The 20,533-nt window shown below is 49.9% G+C and overlaps 2 protein-coding genes across 5 annotated transcripts; both read left to right on the forward strand.

Annotated features, from left to right (window-relative positions):
- Nucleotides 1-604: 604 nt before the first annotated feature.
- Nucleotides 605-10,963, forward strand: LOC125548461 (transcription factor GTE3, chloroplastic-like). The gene is made up of 2 exons (XM_048712051.1): nt 605-1,187; nt 10,905-10,963. The coding sequence occupies exons 1-2, from the start codon at nt 621-623 to the stop codon at nt 10,932-10,934; spliced, it is 597 nt and encodes a 198-aa protein (XP_048568008.1). The 5' UTR covers nt 605-620; the 3' UTR covers nt 10,935-10,963.
- A 1,307-nt stretch (nt 10,964-12,270) lies between these two features.
- LOC125544275 (transcription factor GTE4-like) lies at nt 12,271-19,086 on the forward strand. Of its 4 annotated transcripts, XM_048707891.1 has the most exons (6): nt 12,271-12,926; nt 13,018-13,160; nt 13,568-13,683; nt 14,121-14,201; nt 14,509-17,249; nt 18,715-19,086. In XM_048707891.1, exons 5-6 carry the CDS (start codon nt 16,632-16,634, stop codon nt 18,742-18,744), a joined length of 648 nt encoding a protein of 215 aa, XP_048563848.1. In that variant the 5' UTR covers nt 12,271-12,926; nt 13,018-13,160; nt 13,568-13,683; nt 14,121-14,201; nt 14,509-16,631; the 3' UTR covers nt 18,745-19,086. The 4 variants fall into 4 exon arrangements, with proteins under 4 accessions (XP_048563848.1, XP_048563847.1, XP_048563850.1 ...); XM_048707890.1 differs by having other exon boundaries at nt 14,121-17,249; XM_048707893.1 differs by lacking the exon at nt 13,568-13,683.
- The last annotated feature ends 1,447 nt before the right edge of the window (nt 19,087-20,533 follow it).

Below are 20,533 nucleotides of genomic sequence, written 5' to 3' on the forward strand. Positions count from 1 at the left end.
CGACGATGATTTGGGAGGACTATGACACCCTTCGCCATCGATTTCCGCAAGCACCAGCGTGGGACGCACCATCGGCCGGCGATGAGGAGCAGCAAGCAGAACCTGAAGACGACGCTCGTTCTGAAGGAGTGAGGAATGTCACACCTACATCACTAGGAGATGATGCGGTGGACGCGTGATGGTGTGGACCCCCTCTGCCATGTGGCATGGACCCACCTGTAAGGCAAGTTGACAAGTGGAGCGCAGCTATATAGCCAGCTGTAGGCCAGTAGGCAGGGCATGCGATGTGTGTGTGTTTGAATCTGAACTCCCTCTCACCTAATATGTACCTCCTCCCTTGGAAAGAAGCTTCTCTCCAAGTCTCGATCTCATCCCCTTCCCCTCTCGGCTCCGATCTCGCGTAGATAAGTTCGTGACACCGATCCTATATGACATATGAGACATCATCCTGGGACTATGCATTGGCCATGCCCTAAGGACGTTATTGTGTTTGATGGCATCCGGCCGGATTCGTGGTTTGAAATTGACCCAAATTGACTCCCACCCAAATCCTCTCGGCCGGCCCTATGCCGTCCCAAAGCAGCCCGCCCGTAGCACCGCCTGGTTTCCCTACGAAACCTATGCACCACCTCGCCGCCGCTGATCTTCCCCGTGCCCACGAACGCTGCCGCAGGCTGCTGGACAAGCTGCTGCAACATGAGGATGGGTGGGTGTTCGCCAAGCCGGTGGATACACACAGCCTCGAACTCCGCGACTACCTCTCTGTCATCGCCGAACCCATGGATCTCGGCACTGTCAGCCGCCGCCTTGAATTGCGTCGCTACCCGAACCTGCTCTGCTTTTCCAAGGATGTCCAGCGTACCTTCAGCAACGCCATGACCTACAACAACAAGGGAGACGATGTGTACGAGAGTGCTGCTAAGCTCTCTCGCATCTTCGAGTCAGGGTGGGCCTCCATTTTGGAGGCGCTCCCATCACCGCCGCCGGTCGCCGTGCGCAGGACAAGGCTCAAGGATGAGCTGTCGCGGCTGCCGATGGACTTGCAGGGGAAAGCGGTCGTCATTATGAAGGACATCGGCGGGTGGATCCAGGAGGTGGATGGGAGGGTTGAGGTGGATTTCGACAAGGCCGACGAGGCGACTCTTGACAAGCTTGAGTGGCTGCTCGCTCTCGCCACCATCAGGAAGGTAACTATTGTGTCCATTTGGAGTCCTTATGGTTCTGATTTGGGAAGCATAATTTTGCAATGCTTGGTGGCAATCTTGTCCAAAGCGAGCATCTTTATTGCAATGTTGTTTAGCGTTCTTGCGCAAACGTGATGTGTAGACTGCTTTAAAGATGGACACCTACTTTTGATGATATAATAAGTAGTCCAGGGTGTCAGGTTGTACCGATGTGAAGAAATTCCCATTTTGGGGACAGAAAGGTGCATATTTTCGTCATTTTGGAATTGGTAGTGATATTGTCACACTACCTTTCTGGGAGGGTGAATTGCGTTGTTGATACAAGAAGTTGTCCAAGAAGTTCAGTTTCATCCATCAAGTAGTATCAAATTTTACACTTGGGTAGCTGATGCTGCATAAATGGTACTCCCTCTATTAGTTTACAGAGGGAGTACAAAACAGCCCGACCCACTCACATGATGCCGGTGTGGAATGCCACTTTAATCTGGAGTGTTTGGGCATTATTTTTCGTGCGTGAGCGACACCTGAGGGGGAGGGGAAGGGATGTGTGCAGCCGGAATTGGTTGTGGTTGTGGCCTGTAGTTTTTCGTGCTCTTTGCAGTTCGTTCTGTCAATTTCAATTAGGGTTTTCATGCTCTTGATTAATCTCTGTAACTGGTAGTTAGTGGCACAAATTCGTAGTAGATTTGCGAATGTTGTATGGTATTAAGTGGTAAATGATCAGTAGTTTACTGTTTTGATAGATTGCTCTGTTAGGATTACAATGCCCTTTTTCACATATGTTCATGCAAATACTTAGAAACTTGACATCTTTCAATCGGATCTTGCAATGTAAGCAATGATGTTCATTAGTTCACTTTGGAAATACATCACCATGTTTTTTCCTGGCAAGACGTGCACTTCACCAATGCCATGTGCAGTGCCGTCCTCTGGCTTTGCCCTCTGCCTCGCCGTTCGGCCATGGCGTCGTCCCTGGGTTGAGTGAGTGGGACAGGGGACATGTGAGAGGGGTGACATGAGTGCCCCCTGGATTTAGGGACGAGAGGAACGATGATTGAGCTAGGGATTTGACGCTCAATTTGAGAATTTAGGGCCAGTGGCTATTCTGAAATAAGTTGTAACTGCAAGTTTTCAAAAAACTACATGGCGTGCCACGTTGGCCTCGCGTGGTTGGGCTGAGCTGTTTTGTGCAACCTCTGTTCATTTATATAAGACATTTTTTAGACTTATGGCAATTCTAGAAAATACTTCGTATCTTATATTAATGAACAGAGGGAGTGCCATTTATGCAACATCATATACCCAAGTGTAAAGTTTGATACTTGATGTCTGGAACTGAACTTCCTGGACAACTTCTTGTATTACTAGTGCAATCACTCTTTTTGGGATTTCATCTATTAGATTTCGTGTGGACGAACCAGATTGGCTGCAGTTCATCGAGCTCTACGGGTCTGGCTTTGCATCTACGAGGCTACGAGCTAGGCATGGCGAAGACACGAGGATTTACCCAGGTTCGGGCCATCTTGCGGTGTAATACCCTACTCCTGCTTGGTTGTATTTTGCTTGTGGGAAGAACTCTTGGAGCTACAAGATGAGCCGGAGCTCAAGGGCGCTAGCCATGGCGCTAGGGTTTGAGTAGGAGGTGAGGAACCCATCCTCTCTACAGTGGTCGCCCTGTCCCTTATATCGACACCTTGGGCCTCTTCCCCAGAGATATGAGCGGGAAGGGCTACCACAGCGCGGCAATTCGAAAGGGGATAGGCGCCGGTGCTTCTCGGACAAAAGGTAGTCTTCGCCTCCAAAAGGTGTTATCCATGACGTGCCAGGGGCTCCATGATGACCTCTGTCCTGCCGCATCGCCGTCTTGGTCTTCTATCACCAAAGGGAAACCCTTGGGACTTGCTTTGGGGGCAGGTAGGCATGGCTGCTCCCTTAGCACCAAAAAGGAAACTGCCCCTGCCGCGCAAGCTGGCGCCTGCTTTGTCGATGTCACCCACGTGACGGGTGGCTCCCGCCTCGCACGGCTCCCCGGGAAGCCTCAAGAGGGGGCACCCCATGGGGGGCGGTCTTGCGAAGCAGCCCGTGGTGGTGGTTGAAACGGTGAAGTTCTCCGCTGGGGAGAGCCCCTCGCGAGGCTCTCAGCTCGCGACGCCCGTTGGTGGGCTGCCTCATGTGTTGGGCCAAGTGACCCCTCCTGGACCGTAGGCAGGTGGCCCGTGGTACCCTGGTTCCCACTGGGCCGACACTAGCCCCTGAGCCCGCCGCGCGCACTTTCTGCTCGTTGGGGAGGGACGTAACGACGTGGGTCCTAGAACTGCTGGGCCCAGGCAGGGACGTGTGGCAGCATGACGGGATGGGGACGCCCCCACTCCCCACGACTCCTCGGTAACCGTTGCCTTGGCCATAAAGCCTGTTGTAGGGCGAAGGCGCATCATTGCTCCTCATCTCCATGTCCGCCTTCCTGCGCATTGCTCCTCTGCTCCCTTTGCTTCCAATCTCCGCCGCTACCGCCATGGCTCCCAAGCGAAAGCTCTCCGCCGCTGCTAAGAGGAAGGCAGTGTTGGAGGAGGTGCTGCCGCTGACGCCGGCTCCGAAGAAGGGCAAGGGCCGCGCCCGCACCCTTGGCACGGTAGCGAGGGTTCTCGCTCGGGGCAGGACGCGCTCTGCGACTACCGCCGTGGAGGCTGGCTCCAGCGCCCGCGGGAAAACCTCGGCCCGTGGCCGCGAGCGGCGCGGCGTTCGTGGTCGGGGGGCACGACGGAGCGCGCGCTCTCTCGCCCCGGGCGGGAGCCCATACGAAGAAGGTGGCGCACGAGTTCATCATAGGGCTGCATCACCAGCCCTACAGCAGACTGCGTCTCCTGGACTCCTTCACAAGGGTGATGGAGGACGACGAGCCCTTGGGCCTGTGGCTGCAGGCAGACGGGTGTTGCAATGGCCCATTCTTGGTGGCGGCGGAGTTCTCCCCCGCCGGCTTCATGTTCTTGGCGCAGGTGTGGAAACCGTTCGCCCGCTCCCACGACCTGAGGCACGGGCAGGTCCTGCAATTCAGGTACGACGGAGCGGCCACCCTCTTCATGAAGTTCTTCGAGGTCTCTGGCGGCCGCATGGACTGTTGCGTGGAGAGCGAGAGCAGAAGCGGCACCGACTCCTCTGGCGGAAGTGCGAGCCACTCTGACCCCACCAGCGGAAGCAGAAACGACGAGAGCTCCCGAAGCATTAAGAGAGAAGACGTCGACTCCGACTAGGCGCGCCTAGTGCCTGGGTCGGGCCCTTGCAGATGGTTCTTTTTCTTTTGCTCCTGCAAGATTAATGTGGCCTCACGAGGGTGAGGATGATGCTTTATGAGGACTTGTTATCGTGCGCACTCCTCGTGATGCCTATTTTTCCTTCTTGCATGCTCTGGTGCTCTACGTCGTTAGGACCCAGCTCCCGAGCGAGCTACGACCATTGTTGGTATGTCAGGTCGCATGCCTGGACAAGGCCAGAGGGTGTAGGACTTTGAGGGGAGGTAGGAGTTCCCGAGGCGCGATGCTCGGGAAGCCCCCCTTTAACGCGCAAGCGGCTTGTGCAAAGGGAAAATTGGCACCCCGCGAGGTCGCGAAGGGACGAACTCGAGAGGTGTCAGGGGTGGCCTTCGCGGCATATTAGACTTAGCTCTCGGGTATGGCTTCTTAGCGGTGTCGCCGTCCGCGTGTCGCGCCTTGCGACGGGCGTCATTCAATGAGGCCCCTGGCCGGAGCAGAGGGTGGTGCGGCGGTCGCCTCGGGAAGCAACGCTCTCGAGGCCACCTAAAGAGGGGCACTTCTGAAGTCGTCTGGGCCCTCAGGACGCTAGTCACTGGAGGTGCCTTGAAAGCCGCGACGGACGCGCGGGAGCTCCATGCCTAGGAGGTGAGCTCCTCTGCTCCTGTACAAAAAACGAAGCAACCCCACGGGAGCGTAAAGATGGTGCCTCAGCCAAGCTCGCCTGGCATTCCTGTCGTGCGTTACACCCCTCGCTAGGCCTACTCTTCCCCCTTTGCTTGCCCCGGTACTCTATGTCGTTAGGACCCAGCCCCCGAGCGAAGCTACGACCATCGCTGGTATGTCGGGACGCGTGCCCGGACAAGGCCAGAGGGTGTAGGGCTACGAGGGGAGGTAAGGGCTCCCGAGGCGCGATGCCCAGGAAGCCCCCCTTTAATGCACAAGCGGCTCGCGCGAGGGGATAAGTCGGCCCTCCGCGGGGTTGATGAAGGAAAGAATTCGGGAGGTGCCGCTGCTGGGTCCGCGCAGGCGTGCCAGACTTGGCATATTAGGCTGTGACGCGGCGGGGTGTCCTCTGCAGGGCACGGCTCGCCAGGGATGTTTGCTGGCGAGGCCCCCTTTGCCGCGGTGCGCTGCCCGTGGGACCGCCCGTGGAGAGGGGGCCGAGGCCTTCGGTGCCCTACATTAGCGAGACTGCCAAACGTTGGCAAATAATGAGGCGGCGCGCGCTCTCCAGGTTACTCATGGGTACCACACGAGGATACATGTACCAAGGACCTTGGTGAGGTGACACGAGTGGGAGCAGGCGTGCGAGCCAGAGCTAGGCCGCTTGGGTTTATGGTGCTGCTGGGTCTGACCTGAGCACATGCACCGGATCTAGGCCCCGCTTGCGTGGCACATAGAGGGAAGACGGTGAGTGCGCGCGTCTCTCGAGGGCACTTCATGACAAGTACTTGCAAATATTTAGAAAACGAAGTTTTGCTGATGCACAGAAAGGTGTACTTCAGGAAACCCTTGGTCTCAGGGCCCAGCGCCTGGTGCGCCGCCAACGCACATTTCGTCAGCTTCTTCAGCCCGGGGCTCTAGGCTCATGCGCATTAGCCTTGTGAAGATGGCCCCGCATTCTCCAGGACGAAAGGCATGCGCGGGTGATGGAGTGGGCCCAGGGCCCTCCCGACCCACGGCAAGAGGAAAGGGTCCTCGAGACAGGCCCTGTTGAGGTTGATGAAGTCGACACACATGAGCTTGCTGCCACTGGCCTTGGGGACGACGACGAGGCCGGTGACCCACTCGGAGGGGGGAGGAGCACTTCCTGGATGACCCCTGCCTCTTGTAGCCTCTCGATTTCCTGAATGACGAACTCTTGCTTCCCAATTTCCTGGCGATGTATCTTCTGCTTCACGAGCCGTGCATTATGACACACGGCTAAGTGGTGCTCGATCACCTCCCTCGGCAAGCCGAACATGCCTGATGCTGTCTAGGCGACCACATCAGCACCTGCCCGGAGGGGGGCGACGAGCGCACCTTCCTATTTGGGAGAGAGGCTGACCCCAATGGTGAGGGAAGGGCCCACGGTGGTGCCGCCCAGTGACATCTTCTTGGTCTCCACGCAGACCTGGGAGAGCTGGGGCTTCTTCTTCAAGGGGCGGCCTCGGAGGGTCCCGCCTCGTCTTCGTCTGCCGAGTACGCGGTGGCGGCGACCTTGTAGGCGTGTTCGAGGGTGCACATCACGTCCTTCTTGTCACGGCGGACGGTGAGGCGCACCTGCCCGAGGGGCGTCGTGGAGCCGTTAGTTACGCTGGAGAAGGGCCTTGTGGGCATCAAGCGCTCATAGGGCACCTGGAGCAGCTCGAAGGTGTCCACAGAGATCACATTGAGGCCAACGCCACCATCGATGAGTGTCTTGGTTACTGCCACGTTGTTGATGGTGAGTGTGCACAGCAGAGGGATGGTGCCCACAGACTTCGTGGACTTGGGGTGATCGGTGTGGTCGAAGGAAATCCCGTACTCTGACCACTTAAGGGGCTTGGCGTCTGCAGGCCCTGGGAGGGCCGTGTTCACCTCGCTCAAGAATTGCTTGAAGTGGTGGTTGGAGGGGGAGCCCGAGCCTCGCCAAGGATGCAAGCCATCGTGCGTGGCTCCTGGTAGCCCCCGACATCCTCTTCAGGCAGGTCATCGTTGTCCATGTTTCGGTTGGCGCGCGGCAGGGCCGCGTTGGCCTGCGGAGGGTTGGCTTCGTGAGGGCTAGCTTGCCGACAGCGGTCTCGCTAGCCCTGGCAGGAGTTGTTGTTGTCATTGTCACGGTCCTTCCAGCGTCCTCCCTTGCAGCTGTCGCTGCGGCCCGAGCCGCGTGCTGTCGCCACGCTTCTCCCGCCGCTTGTCGCGAAGTACCTTGAGCTCATGGCAGTCTTCAGTGGCGTGGGAGTGCATGTTGTGATAGGCGCAGAAGGGACGGTCGTCCTTTTGGGTCTCGTCGGGGTTGCAGCCGCGCTTCCGCTCAGGCTCCACCGCAAGCATGGCAGGGCCCTTGCATTTGGTGTCCTTGCCCTTGGGCTTGGCGATGTCGAGGCTGGTGTTGGGGTCGTTGTGGGCGAAAAGGCGGCCTTCCTCAGCCTTGGCGCACTTGTCGGCGAGGTCGAAAAGCTCGACCACGGTGTTGAGCTCGTCATGGATGGCGAGCTTCTCAAGCATCCTAACATCCGTGACGCCCGCGGAGAAGGCCGCGATGACCGCGGCGTCGGAGGCCCACGGGATCTTATTGCACACCTGGCTGAAGCGCTGCATGTACTTGAGGAGGGGCTCGTCAAGGCGCTGATGGACGGCGCGCAAACGGCTGAGCACAAGAGGGCGGTCGGACGTGCCCTTGAAGTTAGCGACGAACTGCTGGCACAGGTCCTCCCACGAGGAGATGGAGCCCTCAGGGAGGTTCATCAGCCACATGCGCACCGCGTCATTGAGGGCCATGGGAAACTAGTTTGCCATGACCTTGTCGTCACCCTCGGCGGCCTGGATGCTCAAGGAGTAGAGCGACAGGAACTCCATGGGGTTGGCGGTGCCATCGAAGCGGGGAGGCATCTCCGGCTTGAACTTCGCGGGCCACACCACGCGGCGGAGCTCACGTGTGAAGGCCATGCAGCCCCCGACGGTGGAGACGACGCCGCCGGCGAGAGCGGCGCGGTTCTGGTGCCCGACGGCCGTGACCTCCTGGATGGTGCGGTTTTGGCGCTTGAGCTGCATTTCGAGGAGCACCCATGCATCTAGGCGCGCGCTGGATGATCTGGTAGCTCGTGTCGTCGCCGTGCGGCGGAGAGGAGCCGTGGGAGGGCTCAGGCGAGTGCTCCCGACGTTGGCGTGGCGCGCCGTCATGGCGCGAAGGTGGAGGTGGCGCGTCCTGGCGCGCCCGTGCATCGTGCGACGACGGGGAGGGCAGGGAGCGGGATGGCGTCGGGCCGTCGCCGGCGACCTTGATGAGCTCGGTGATGCGGGCGAGCTAGGCGTCGTAGACGTTGGTGGGGCGGTAGCGCAGCAGCTCCTGCGCCATGAGGAGCGCAGCCTGCGGGCCGGTTGTTGCGGCAGGCAAGCGAGGTCACCGTGGCCATGTTGGTGGCGCGAGTGCGGCGCACATGAGGGGCGACGACGGGCTCCGTCTAGAAGTGGTTGGAGCAGCGCTGGACGCGGCATGCGCGGTGGTCGACCATGGCAGAGCTGAAGCTTGAGGCGCAAAAACCAAGCCCCCTACCCGGCGCGTCAAATGTCGGCGGATTGATTCTGAGCTACGGGAAATCCACCAAAACCCTGGTTCGAGCTCTAGGGGCCTGGCTTTGCGTCTACGAGGCTACGAGCTAGGCATGGCGAAGACACGGGGATTTACCCAGGTTTGGGCCACCTTGCGGTGTTACCCTACTGCTTCTTGGTCGTATTTTACTTGTGGGAAGAACTCTTGGAGCTATAAGATGAGCCGGAGCTCGAGGGCACTAGCCATGGCGCTAGGGTTTGAGTAGGAGGTGAGGAACCCATCCTCTCTACGACAGCTGCCCTGTCCGGCTGTCCCTTATATCGGCGCCTTGGGCCTCTTCCCCAAAAATATGAGCGGGAAGGGCTATAACAGCGCGGCAATTCAAAAGGGGACATGCGCTGGTGCTTCTCTGACGAAAGGTGGTCTTCGCCTGCAAAAGGTGTTATCCATGACTCGTCAGGGGCTCCATGATGACCTCCGTCCTGCCGTGCCACCGTCTTGGTCTTGTATTACCAAAGGGGAAACCCTTGGGACTTTCTTTGGGGGTAGGTAGGCATGGCTGCTCCCTTATCACCAAATGGGAAACTGCCCCGGCCAGCCTGCCTGCTTTGTCGACGTCACCCACGTGACGGGCGGCTCCCGCCTCGCACGGCTCCATGGGAAGCCTCAAGAGGGGGGCGCCCCGTGAGGGGGCGACCTCGCGAGGCAGCCCGTGCTTGTGGTTAAAACGGTGAAGTCCTCTACTGGGGAGAGCCCTTCACGAGGCTCTCGGCTCGCGGTGCCCGTTGGTGGGCCGCCTCATGAGTTGGGCCGAGCGACCCCTCCTGGGCCGTAGGCACATGGTCTGTGGTACCCTGGTTCCCACTGGGCCGACACAGGCCCCCTACAGTCCCACTGCTGCTATTGAGGTGTACACCATAGAAATATTGTCCATTGTATAATAAATGTAATATATGGCACACCACCCTTTTTTCTGATCAAAGCTGTGGGATGGAGGTTTTTGTTGTTTTCTGTGGCATGCATTAGTGATAATGTTAGATTGGCGTGGAAAAGTTACTCCAAAGAGTTTATGAGCTATATAGAGATACTTTGTTTTTTTTCCAGACATACACAGGATGATTGTTCAAGATCCATCTAAAGCTGTGGGAATTGAGAAGTAGGCATATTCACCGTGTACTGTGAGATGTGAAATACCTAATTGTTTTGGATCTTGTTAGCACAATCCTTGTGTCATGTAGCATAGTAGTATAGGTCTGGTCTGTTAGTGTTCCTTAGCTACCAAGATAAGCTTGCTGCCTGACAACTAGTAGCAGCAGCCAACTTTGTTTTGTCTGGAGAGGGAATTGAATGCTGAGAGTTGATGAGACTTTCATTTTCATTGAAGTATGATGATTTCAAGTTTTTAACCATAGTCACCGGGACCTGAAGCCACTACCTCTGGTACTCATCAGAGTGCTCCCAAATATACTTGGATTAGAATGAAATTGTTATCCAACTTAAGAATAAAGAGCTTTATTGCTGGGTCATTGACCTGTATTAACCGGCTTTGCAACTACATCCCGAAGAACACCAAGTATCTAACCATCTCATCAACCCACAATTTTAGCTGACCATGAATCTGTCACAACTTCCAATGATTGTACATTGTGAACGAAGGGAGCTTTTGACATAATGTTTCACTTCAAAATACTAATATTGCTGAGTATAGTCTACTAGATTTTGAAATGAGAGCTTATGGATGTCTTCCTTGTTACTGACTTGTGTTTTGAGTAGATATGACCACCACTACTAATATTGTTTTGATTTGGCGTTTTGAGCTTGAAAAACTGCTTTTTTGGTACGCACTGATGGAAAGGAAATCTACAACAAATACTAGTTTGTAGTCGTATTGTTCTCGGGGAGTTGCTGCATGTCTGCTACTCGCATTTACAACTGCTGTTAGAATGCTTTGAAGCATTAATCATGGTATTTTTTGCACTTGAGATTGTGAATCTTATGCCTAGATTTCTTTATTTTCCTTATTTTGTGAAGTGTTTTCCTGATAGTTGACACTTTTGACATGACCATATCTTTCCTTCTAGTTGTAATGTTTTCCTGGACATCACACCTACAACTATTGCTAGGATGTTTTGAAGGAGTATAAATAAATGCAGACACTTTTGACATGATCATATCTTTGCTTCTAGTTGTAATATTTTGTTTTGCCTTGGATCACGATGATGCCCTTTTTGGTTGCAGGAGGCAGGAGCGCTGGATAATCAAATTTGATGTGGCGCTGCATGATTTTACCACCATCAATTGTTTCTCGGTTCCAGAACGCTGCTGACTTAAGCATGGCTTCCCACTTTTGCGAATGAGTATCAGCATGATTTCTAAGTGGCTGTGACATCGTTAGCCTAGATATCTCTGGATTTGTATGAATACCCCACTGTCAGTATGGTTGTAATTTTTGGGCTTATATTGATGGTGGGTTATTCTGTCTATTGGTATGTTGGAATTAGACTTTAGACTTGTGATGATACTGAAGAACTGCAAGGATGTGTGGAAGTCATGTTATTCGAGTTGGAGGGAAAATGTAACATGGATCACTGGACCGTAACTTCAGAAAATCTTTGTTCTAGTGATGTTTGTCTTATTTCAGTTCCTAATTTAGGACCTGGGAAGAGGATCACAAATAGCAGCCAAAGCAGGAAGAGCAGAAGCTCTTTTGTTTTCACCATGAGGGGGAAGGAGGAGGAGGAGGAGGAAAGGTCTCTAAATTTTGTTTTTCACCTTTTCTTTCTGTTTTGATTCAGGTGCTCCAGAGATGATTCGTGTGTGAAGTTCTTTGGATGATCGATCTGTTCTTCAGTGTTAGACCAATAATTTGGGTGGTTCTACTGAGTATTTTCTTCTTGTTTGGATGAAGCAGAGCTCTCCGTGCGCACGCCCTTGATTTTGGAGAGCTCTGTTCTTGGTGAGGTTCTTCCGCACATTGATCGATTTCGTGTTTTTGCGTTCTACGTGTGCTTGCTCCCGTAGTCCTACTGTCTTTGCCTCTGCAGTTGAAGATCTTTGGTAACGTGGTTCGTACGAAGAAAGAAGATCAAATATTGATGTCCACTATCTTGCAAAGAGTGCATTGTGAGGCATGTATGGTACGGCCAGCCGCCGGCCGACATCGATATTTCATATAATTTTCATTAGCTAATGTAAGTTGTTCTAAAACAAAATATAAACGATGCCATATTATTTGGCTCAACTCGTTAGTCATCGAGTGCGGCTCAATTCGAGCCGAGTCGCGAGCTACTTGTTTAGCTTTGACTTTCGATTTTTAATTTCAGCCTGTAAGAGTAGGAAAACCATTTCTATCTATAGTTTGACATTAACTATTCGTCAAACCTTTCGCTCACCATTGGCTCGGCTTCTCATGGCCGAGATATCCGAACGAAATCCCTCACATCATTCTAAACTCCTGTTTTTAATGCAACCATGTTCGTCTAGCCTCGCCAATATCTCTTGTCTGTTTCTCCTTAAACTAATCATCAGTCATGTTCATCTCTCTTTAAATTCCAACCCATCTCCTTAAACTAGCCGTCCACGTCACATGAGTTCTCGCCAACAACGCAACTCAGGTTCAGTCCATTGCATCCCGTGGTTGCAATCCAGCTCATCACTATACCGCCCAGATTTGATCCCTCCAATCCTCCTCGACACGGCTATGGTGCCAACGATTGTGCCTCCTTGAAGTTCTCCAGTGATCCACCAACAATACCACGTCCCACGTTCATCATTGCTACCACAATGCCATCATCGACGAGTTTGTAAAATACTTTCACTCTGAGATCAAATTTACTAATTTTGCCTCTAGAGAGGACGAGAGAGGAGAGCAGACCATTCACCCCACCACCGGTCCATGTCCATCCCTGGCCGCCCGCTCCCACCGTGATCCAGCAACGGTCGTTGCCGATGCACCACTCCCGGCTCCTCTCTCATCTCTTCTTCCCCCACCCCATGCCCCATTCTCTTGCTCGAGCTCCTCGCCGATTTTACCGATCGTTGGCCTCTGATCTAGGGTTCGCTGCTGCCGGTCGCCATTCACCTGTGTGCCTCAGGAGGAAACGGCTCCCTGGACCTTATCCTTCTTCACATTCTACCTCTACAGATCAGGAACGCCTCGATGGCCGTCTCTTCCGTTTCTCCTTTCTCTCCCTCCTTGCAATACACCGGCCATGATTCAGGGATGGAGAAGGGAGGGGGGTAGAGCCACCATATCAAGAGGTACCTGCCGTCGGGCTGGACCATGTTTTGCTTCCTGTTGTCTTCTCTCTTTAGGGATATCTCATCTTTGTTTTGTTTTTGTTTGTTACAGGTAGAGTGAAGGAGCCACGCTTGAGAACTTGGCGTGAGTTACTTTGGTTCAGCGGCTACCAATGTTCCTTTTTTACTTCAGAGTTCTAAAATCATGTTGCCTTTCAAGAATAAGATGGAGAAAGGTCCAAACAATCTTTCAAGGTATTTACTCTTGTCGTTTCTCTCTGTAGCTGGAAATTGCTCTTTTGGGATCTTTTCTATGCCTACCTATTATCAAGCCAGTGGAGTGGGGTGGGTTAGATGTGATTATTTTCAGGGGATTGAAATTGAAGGCATCAGTTGGACAATAAATATGCATCACTTGATATCATTGTTTTTTTTTGAAACAAACTTGATATCATTGTGATTTTGCACCTCACCATCTTTTTGAAATAAAGTTTAATTTAATCAAGTTCAACTCTATCATCCACAACTAACGACATGTTCCATATTTAGTTGTCTGCTTAAATCTGATTTTTTTTCTGGTTGGTGCAAAAATAGTATGATATCCCTACTGATATGTATGAATATACAGACGAAACACATATTTACATGTTTAGTTTTTCCAGATTTGTCACACTTGATGGAAACTGGAAGCATCACTCTCCTTGGCTGAAATCACAGTGGTCAAATTATAGATCACAAGCTGTAGACGAATTGTTTCTTCTGATTTCCCAATCTTCAGGTTATGGGTCATTTCCCCTTTGCAAGAATTAATTTGTGTGCCTCCATTTTTGTTCATTCCAAGGTCAAGGGGAAAGAAAAATTTCGAAGGCAGTGATGTTTTCATTACAAATCTGAATAAAATTCGAAGTTAGCATTTTCTTTACATGTCCATCTCTTAAGATTCTTGTGTTTGGATACAATAACACCTCAAGTAGCTTATATATATATATATATATATATATATGCATATACGCCATGTTACATACTCCATTTAGTGGCTAACATAAAGCTTCTTATACTACAGAACTTCTAGAGAGAAGAAAGATAAATGCAGTGATATTCTTATACTATAGAACTTCTAGAGTGAACAAAGATAAATGGAGTGATATTCTGATACTACAAAACCTCTTATGTACTCCATTTTGGTTATGCTGGCCTCACTTAATTGCTTTGCAGATTGAACTGACCAATCCATGTGATTGAGGAATCCTTGTGGAGAAAAAGAATTCAAGGAAATCCGCAGCTCCGAATACAGAGGTGAGAAATCGAATCAATCGAGCAGCGCTCTGGTGATCTATTCATCTACATGTTCTGATCTGCATGTATTCCCTGTTTTTCCTCTGCTGGTTCAGCTTTGTTAAACTTATAGCAGATATAAAATACCTGTATATATATGCTTAGAACAAGCAAAATTAGCACTCTCTATCTTGAGTTGTCAGTTTGATTTACATACACATGTCACTAGACTATGCATCATCAAGCAGAATGTTTATGTGTGTTGCCAGTAACAAATTGTATCAAATCTTGTGTTAAAACAATACTATCAAATTAACTTTCCAACCAGGATTTCAAGAAAAAAAAATTGTGCTGGAGCAAGAAAGGGAACATGGTAAGGAGTGTGCCTACAAGAGTTTCTCTGTTCTCTTCTTATTGGTTGCCATATGCAGCTTGCGGGTCTCAACTTAATAAATACATCAACCGCGTACCGAAGGAAAAACTCATTACATGAATTCTGAGTAGGTATTTTCAGTCTTTCGCAATGTAGTTTGTTTATTTTTCTCTGCACCATGATGTGCTGATAAAATTTGGATAATCAATCCAATTTCCAGTGATGATGCCCTAGCTGATCATGCTTCTTTACCACAATCATTTTCCTGACAGTAGTTGTGCATGCAGTACATGTTTTCAGTTGAGCGAACCCTCTTTTAGTTAGAGATCAAAATTCAAGCCTGACATGGCATATGAATGCTCCCAGTTTAGCAAAAGCCGTGATCTTTCCAACTTTGAGAGTTGAAGGAAATCTCCGGATAAAAAATTGAAGAATTCATATAGCACAGTACAGGGTGAGCATCCACATGACAGTTCTAAAGTTGTTTTTACCATATGGAAGTTCATAAGTTATGATAAGAATAAAAATGCAAAGTTTCAAAAACTTATGTTTCCAGCATGATGGCTCCCCTGTTTCTATGGTAATCTTTTTCAAATATTCTGATCATGGTCCTCTAAGCATTCCTGGTTTGTCACTTGAGCCTGAACCGTGGGTCGCAGATCCAACGGACATTGATGAAATCCATAGAAAAAAGCCTAGCTAACTCTTCATAACAAATGGACTGAGTTAGTGCGCGCACTCACCGGCCGGTGCTTCTCAGTTTTTTTAACATGCTATAGCAGCTATACAATATCAGGTTTATGGAAACATATTTCAAAATTGGTAATTAGTGTGTTCTATTCTCCTTGGATATTTCTTATTCTATTTTAGAATTATTATTTTTCGTCCGCACTTTCAAGTATTTATGCGCCTGGGGTCTTTCATTCTACAGCTGAACAATTATATCTCAAAATAGCTTGCGCTGCGCCCCCTATATTTGATCCTTCTGCCCTCTTTTAAATTCAACCTCTAATTGACGTCTTCTCGTTGTTGTTGTATATACGTGCACCAAATTATACAAAATGAAATATTGTGGAACAGGCATATTCAAAACTGTTTTTTGAAGTTAAATATCTAATGTGAGAAGCCTAGATATAAGAAATATAGGTGTAAGGCGATTGTTTTGAGGTGTCAATGCAACTTACAGTACATGGATCTGGTTAGAACTTTGATACTTCTTGCTTTGATATGCTGCTACGGTAGCTCAATACCGATGAAACAGAAGGATTGGTCATGTCACCAAATGGGTACCACACACATATAGATTGTTGCTTGCTCTCACGGTCCATGTCATCCTCGATCCATGTTGGTATGCATCCTCTCCCTTTCCTTTCCTCTCTACTAAGTTGTCTCTCCTTTTCCTTTAATTATTCATGTGATCTTTTTTGCTCTGAGAAGCCCTTCATGATGCACAGAAGGATTCAGTTTCTGAATTCTTATCAACAGTTTTCAGTTGTCTATTGCAAAAATGTTCTATGTATATCATGTGAGTTAAAGGGTCAACCAAATGATCATATATGTATTTATATAGAATCATATCTATCTATTGGCAGCCATGTCTGATGCATACATCTTTGCTGATTAAAAAAATATGCACAAAGACCTACGTGAAATAGCTCGATAAACAAAAAATACTGCTCGACCGATTTCTTCCTCTTATTCACTGTTCCATTTTATAACACAAAGCGCTCACATGGGCTCTCTTGGGCGAGGCGTGTCGCCGCACCTCTTCCTGCTAGTCAGGATTAATTGTTGCTATCTAGAGTATTTATTGAAAGATGTGTGATCAGAGAAAATTAGCTCTAATCCTAGCGTAATTATGGGGAGCACACTTGAAAGCATCGATGGTAAAGGATGTTTAGTTTGAAAACCCCAAGAGATGGGTGGTAATTTGAGGAAGTAAATCTGACGCTCCACTGACTTGATCCAAGGGCCATGCACCGGTGTCATTCCTAGCGGTCTCCTATAAAAGGGGTACGGCATCCGGATCTGACCCAAATTGACTCCCCCCCCCCCCCAAAATCATCTCGGCCGGCCCTATGGCGTCCCAAAGCAGCCCGGCCGGAGCGCCGCCCGGTTTCCCTAAACCTACGAACTACCTTCCCGCCGTCGATCTTCCCCGTGCCCTCGGACGCTGCCGCATGCTGCTGGACAGGCTGCTGCAACATGAGGACGGGTGGGTGTTCGCCAAGCCGGTGGATACATACGAACTCGGCCTCCGCGACTACTACTCCATCATCGCCGAACCCATGGATCTCGGCACTGTCAGCCGCCGCCTTGAATTGCGTCGCTACCCGAACCTGCTCTGCTTTCCCAAGGATGTCCGGCGTACCTTCAGCAACGCCATGACCTACAACAACAAGGGAGACGATGTGTATGAGAGTGCTGCTAAGCTCTCTCGCATCTTCGAGTCAGGGTGGGCCTCCATTTTGGCGGCGCTCCCGTCGCCGCCGCCGGTCGCCGTGCGCAGGGCAAGGCTCAAGGATGAGTTTCCGCGGCTGCCGGTGGACTTGCAGGACAAAGCGGCCATCATTATGAAAGACATAGGCGGGTGGATCCAGGAGGTGGATGGGAGGGTTGAGGTGGATTTGGACAAGGCCGACGAGGCGACTCTTGACAAGCTCGAGTGGCTGCTCGCTCTCGCCACCATGAGGAAGGTAATTATTTTGTCCATTTGAAGTCCTTATGTTTCTGATTTGGGCAGCATAATTTTGTGATGCTTGGTAGCAATCTTGTCCAAAGCGGCCATATTTATTGCAATGCTGTTTAGCGATCTTGTCCAAACGTGCTCGCGTAGGCCGTGTTAAAGATGGAAACCTATTTTTGATGATATAATAAGAAGTCCAGGGTGTCAGGTTGTACCAACGTGAAGAAAATCCCATTTTTGGGACAGAAAGGTGCATATTTTCGTCATATTGGAATTGGTAGTGATATTGTCACAATGCCTTTCTGGGAGGGTGAATTGCATTGTTGATACAAGAAGTTTTGTCCAAGAAGTTTAGTTTCATACATCAAGTAGTATCAAATTTTACACTTGGGTACATGATGCTGCATAAATGGTACTCCCTCTGTAAAGGGAGTACAAAATCCTTGTGTCATGCATCTATGTTTTGGATCTTGTTAGTGTGTCCTGTAGCATGGTAGTATAAGCTTGCTGCCTGACAATTAGTAGGTTGTTTTGTCTGGAGACGGAATTGAATGCTGAGGGATGATGAGAATTTCATTTTCATTGAAGTATGATGATTTCAGTTTTCAACCATAGTCACTGGGACCTGAAGCCACTACCTCTGGTACACATCAGAGAGCTCCCAAATATACTTGGATTAGAATAAAATTGTTATCTGACTTGAGAATAAAGAGCTTCATTGCTGGGTCATTGACCTGGATTAACCGGCTTTGCAACCACATCCCAAAGAACACTAAGTCTCTAATAATCTCATCAACTTCCAATGGTTGTACATTTTGAAAGGAGGGAGCTTTTGACATAATGCTTCACTTCAAAATACTAATATTGCTGATTATAGTCTGTTACATTTTAAACTGAGAGTTTGTGGATGTCTAGCTTGTTACTCACTTGTGTTTTGAGTAGTCATGATCACTACTCTAGTTGATTTGGCATTTTGAGGCTTGAAGATCTGCTTCTTTTTTTTACGCACTGATGGAAAGGAATCTACCACAAATACTACTCCATCCGATCCAAAGTAAGTGTCGTGGTTTTAGTTCAGAACTAAAACCTGAACTAAAACCACGACACTTATTTTGGATCGGGGGAGTAGTTTGTAGTCATACTATTCATGGGGAGTTGCTCCATGTCTGCTACTCGCATTTACAACTGCTGTTAGGATGCTTTGAAGCATCAATCATAGTAATTTTGTATTCCTTGAGATTGTGAATCTTATGCCTAGATTTCTTTGTTCTCCTTCTTTTGTGAAGTGTTTTCCTGATAGTTGACACTTTTGACATGATCATATCTTTCCTTCTAGTTGTAATGTTTTCCTGGACATCATGCCTACAACTATTGCTAGGATGTTTTGAAAGAGTATAAATGCTGACACTTTTGACATGATCATATCTAATATTTTGCTTTGCCTTGGATCACGATGTTGCCCTTTTTGGTTGCAGGAGGCAGGAGCGCTGGATAATCAAATTTGATGTGGCGCTGCATGATTTTACCAGCGTCAATTGTTTCTCGGTTCCAGAACGCTGTTGACTTAAACATCGCTTCCCTCTTTTGCGAATGAGTATCAGCATGATTTCTAAGTGGCTGTAACATCGCTAGCCTAGATATCCCTACTCTGGATTTGTATGAATACCCCAGTGTCAGTGTGGTTGTAATTTGGGGGTTTGTAGCTGGTCGGTTATTCTGTCTGTTGTTATATTGGAATTAGACTTTGAACCTGTGATGATACTGAAGAACTGCAAGGATGTGTGGAAGTCATGTTGTTCGATTGTTCATTAAATATATGATTTCGTGGGTGAATTTTCTGCCATGAATTGCACTGCTCAAAAGATTTGTGGCAATGCAATTGAAGTATATGGATTTGGAGGAAAAAATGTAACATGGACCACCGGACCGTAACTTCACAAAATCATGCTGATACCCTCGGTGGCTCCGTTGGATGTTCTTGTTGTCTGGATGGAGCAGAGCTGTTCGTGTGCAAGTTCTTGAATTTGCAGAGCTCGGTTCTTCCGCACTTGAATCTGTTTCGTGTTCTTGCGTTCCGAGTATGTCCTCGGCTAACCTCTGGAAGGTGAAGGTGCCCTCGAAGCTGAAAGTATTCTGATGGAGGTTGGCACAACACTCTTTACCTGCGGGAGATGTTGTAGCTCACAGGCATATAGCGGAGAGCAGCAGATGCAAAATTTATGGTGCAATGGAGTCCTGGAGACACTCCCATATCAGTTGCACGATGGCAACGTGCGTCTGGGCTTTGGGAAATGAGCTGATCGCCGAGCACCTAGCTAAGACGACTGAGCCATCGACGAGAAAGTGGTTGTTCGCCCTCATGGATCCGATTAAACACGAGGAATTCAAGACGACGGTAGTGACAAAGTGGGCAATTTGACATGATCGGAGAAAGGCAATACATAAGGAAGTTTATGAGAGCCCACTCTCCGCACATGCTTTTATGTACAATTTTTTGTTGAATGTGGGGCTATCTAAGAAACGTACAAATCGATATATCCTGGTAGCGAGATGGACGTCGCTCCCGACGGATAGTCTAAAGATAGATGTTGACGCGGCGTTGTCCAAGACCAAGCACTCAAACTCACCAGCGGCAATAATTCGGGATGGCAACGAGGCGTTCCTTGATGCTTCAATGGTCGTTCATGAAGGGATTGCTCATCCGGTGATACTCGAGGCCCTTTCGTGTCGAAAGGGCCAGCACTGGCCGCTGACCTGGGAATGAAGAGATTCGTCCTAAGCTCTAACTATGATGAAGCGGTTAGAGCGATGAATGAAGGAAGCATGAAGATCTTCGGTCACGTGGTTCGTGAGATCAAGCAAATGACGAGAAGCTTCAGATCCGTGATTTTTCAGTATGAAAAAAGAAGATCAAATGTTGACGTCCTATATCTTGCAAAGAGTGCAATGTGCAGCATGTATAGTACACAGTGGCGGATCCAGGACCCAGGCCGAGGGGCCTGGGCCTGGGGCGTGATGATGGATTACTTCGTTGACTATAGCATTACGCACTGTAGCGACACTATAGAGGCATTGTAGCAGCTTGGGGCCATGGGCTTGGCCCAATCCCGGGTCCGCCCGTGATGGTACGGCCAGCCGCCAGCCGACATCGACATTTCATATAATTTTCATTAGCTAATGTAAGCTGTTCTAAAAGAAAGTATAAAGGATCTCATGTTATTTGGCTCGACTCATCAGTCATCGAGTTCGGCTCGATTCGAGCCGAGTCATGAGCTACTCATTTAGCTTCGGCTT

This window comes from Triticum urartu, chromosome 3 (assembly GCF_003073215.2).
Source record: "Triticum urartu cultivar G1812 chromosome 3, Tu2.1, whole genome shotgun sequence".
In the NCBI taxonomy this organism is placed as follows: Eukaryota; Viridiplantae; Streptophyta; class Magnoliopsida; order Poales; family Poaceae; genus Triticum; species Triticum urartu.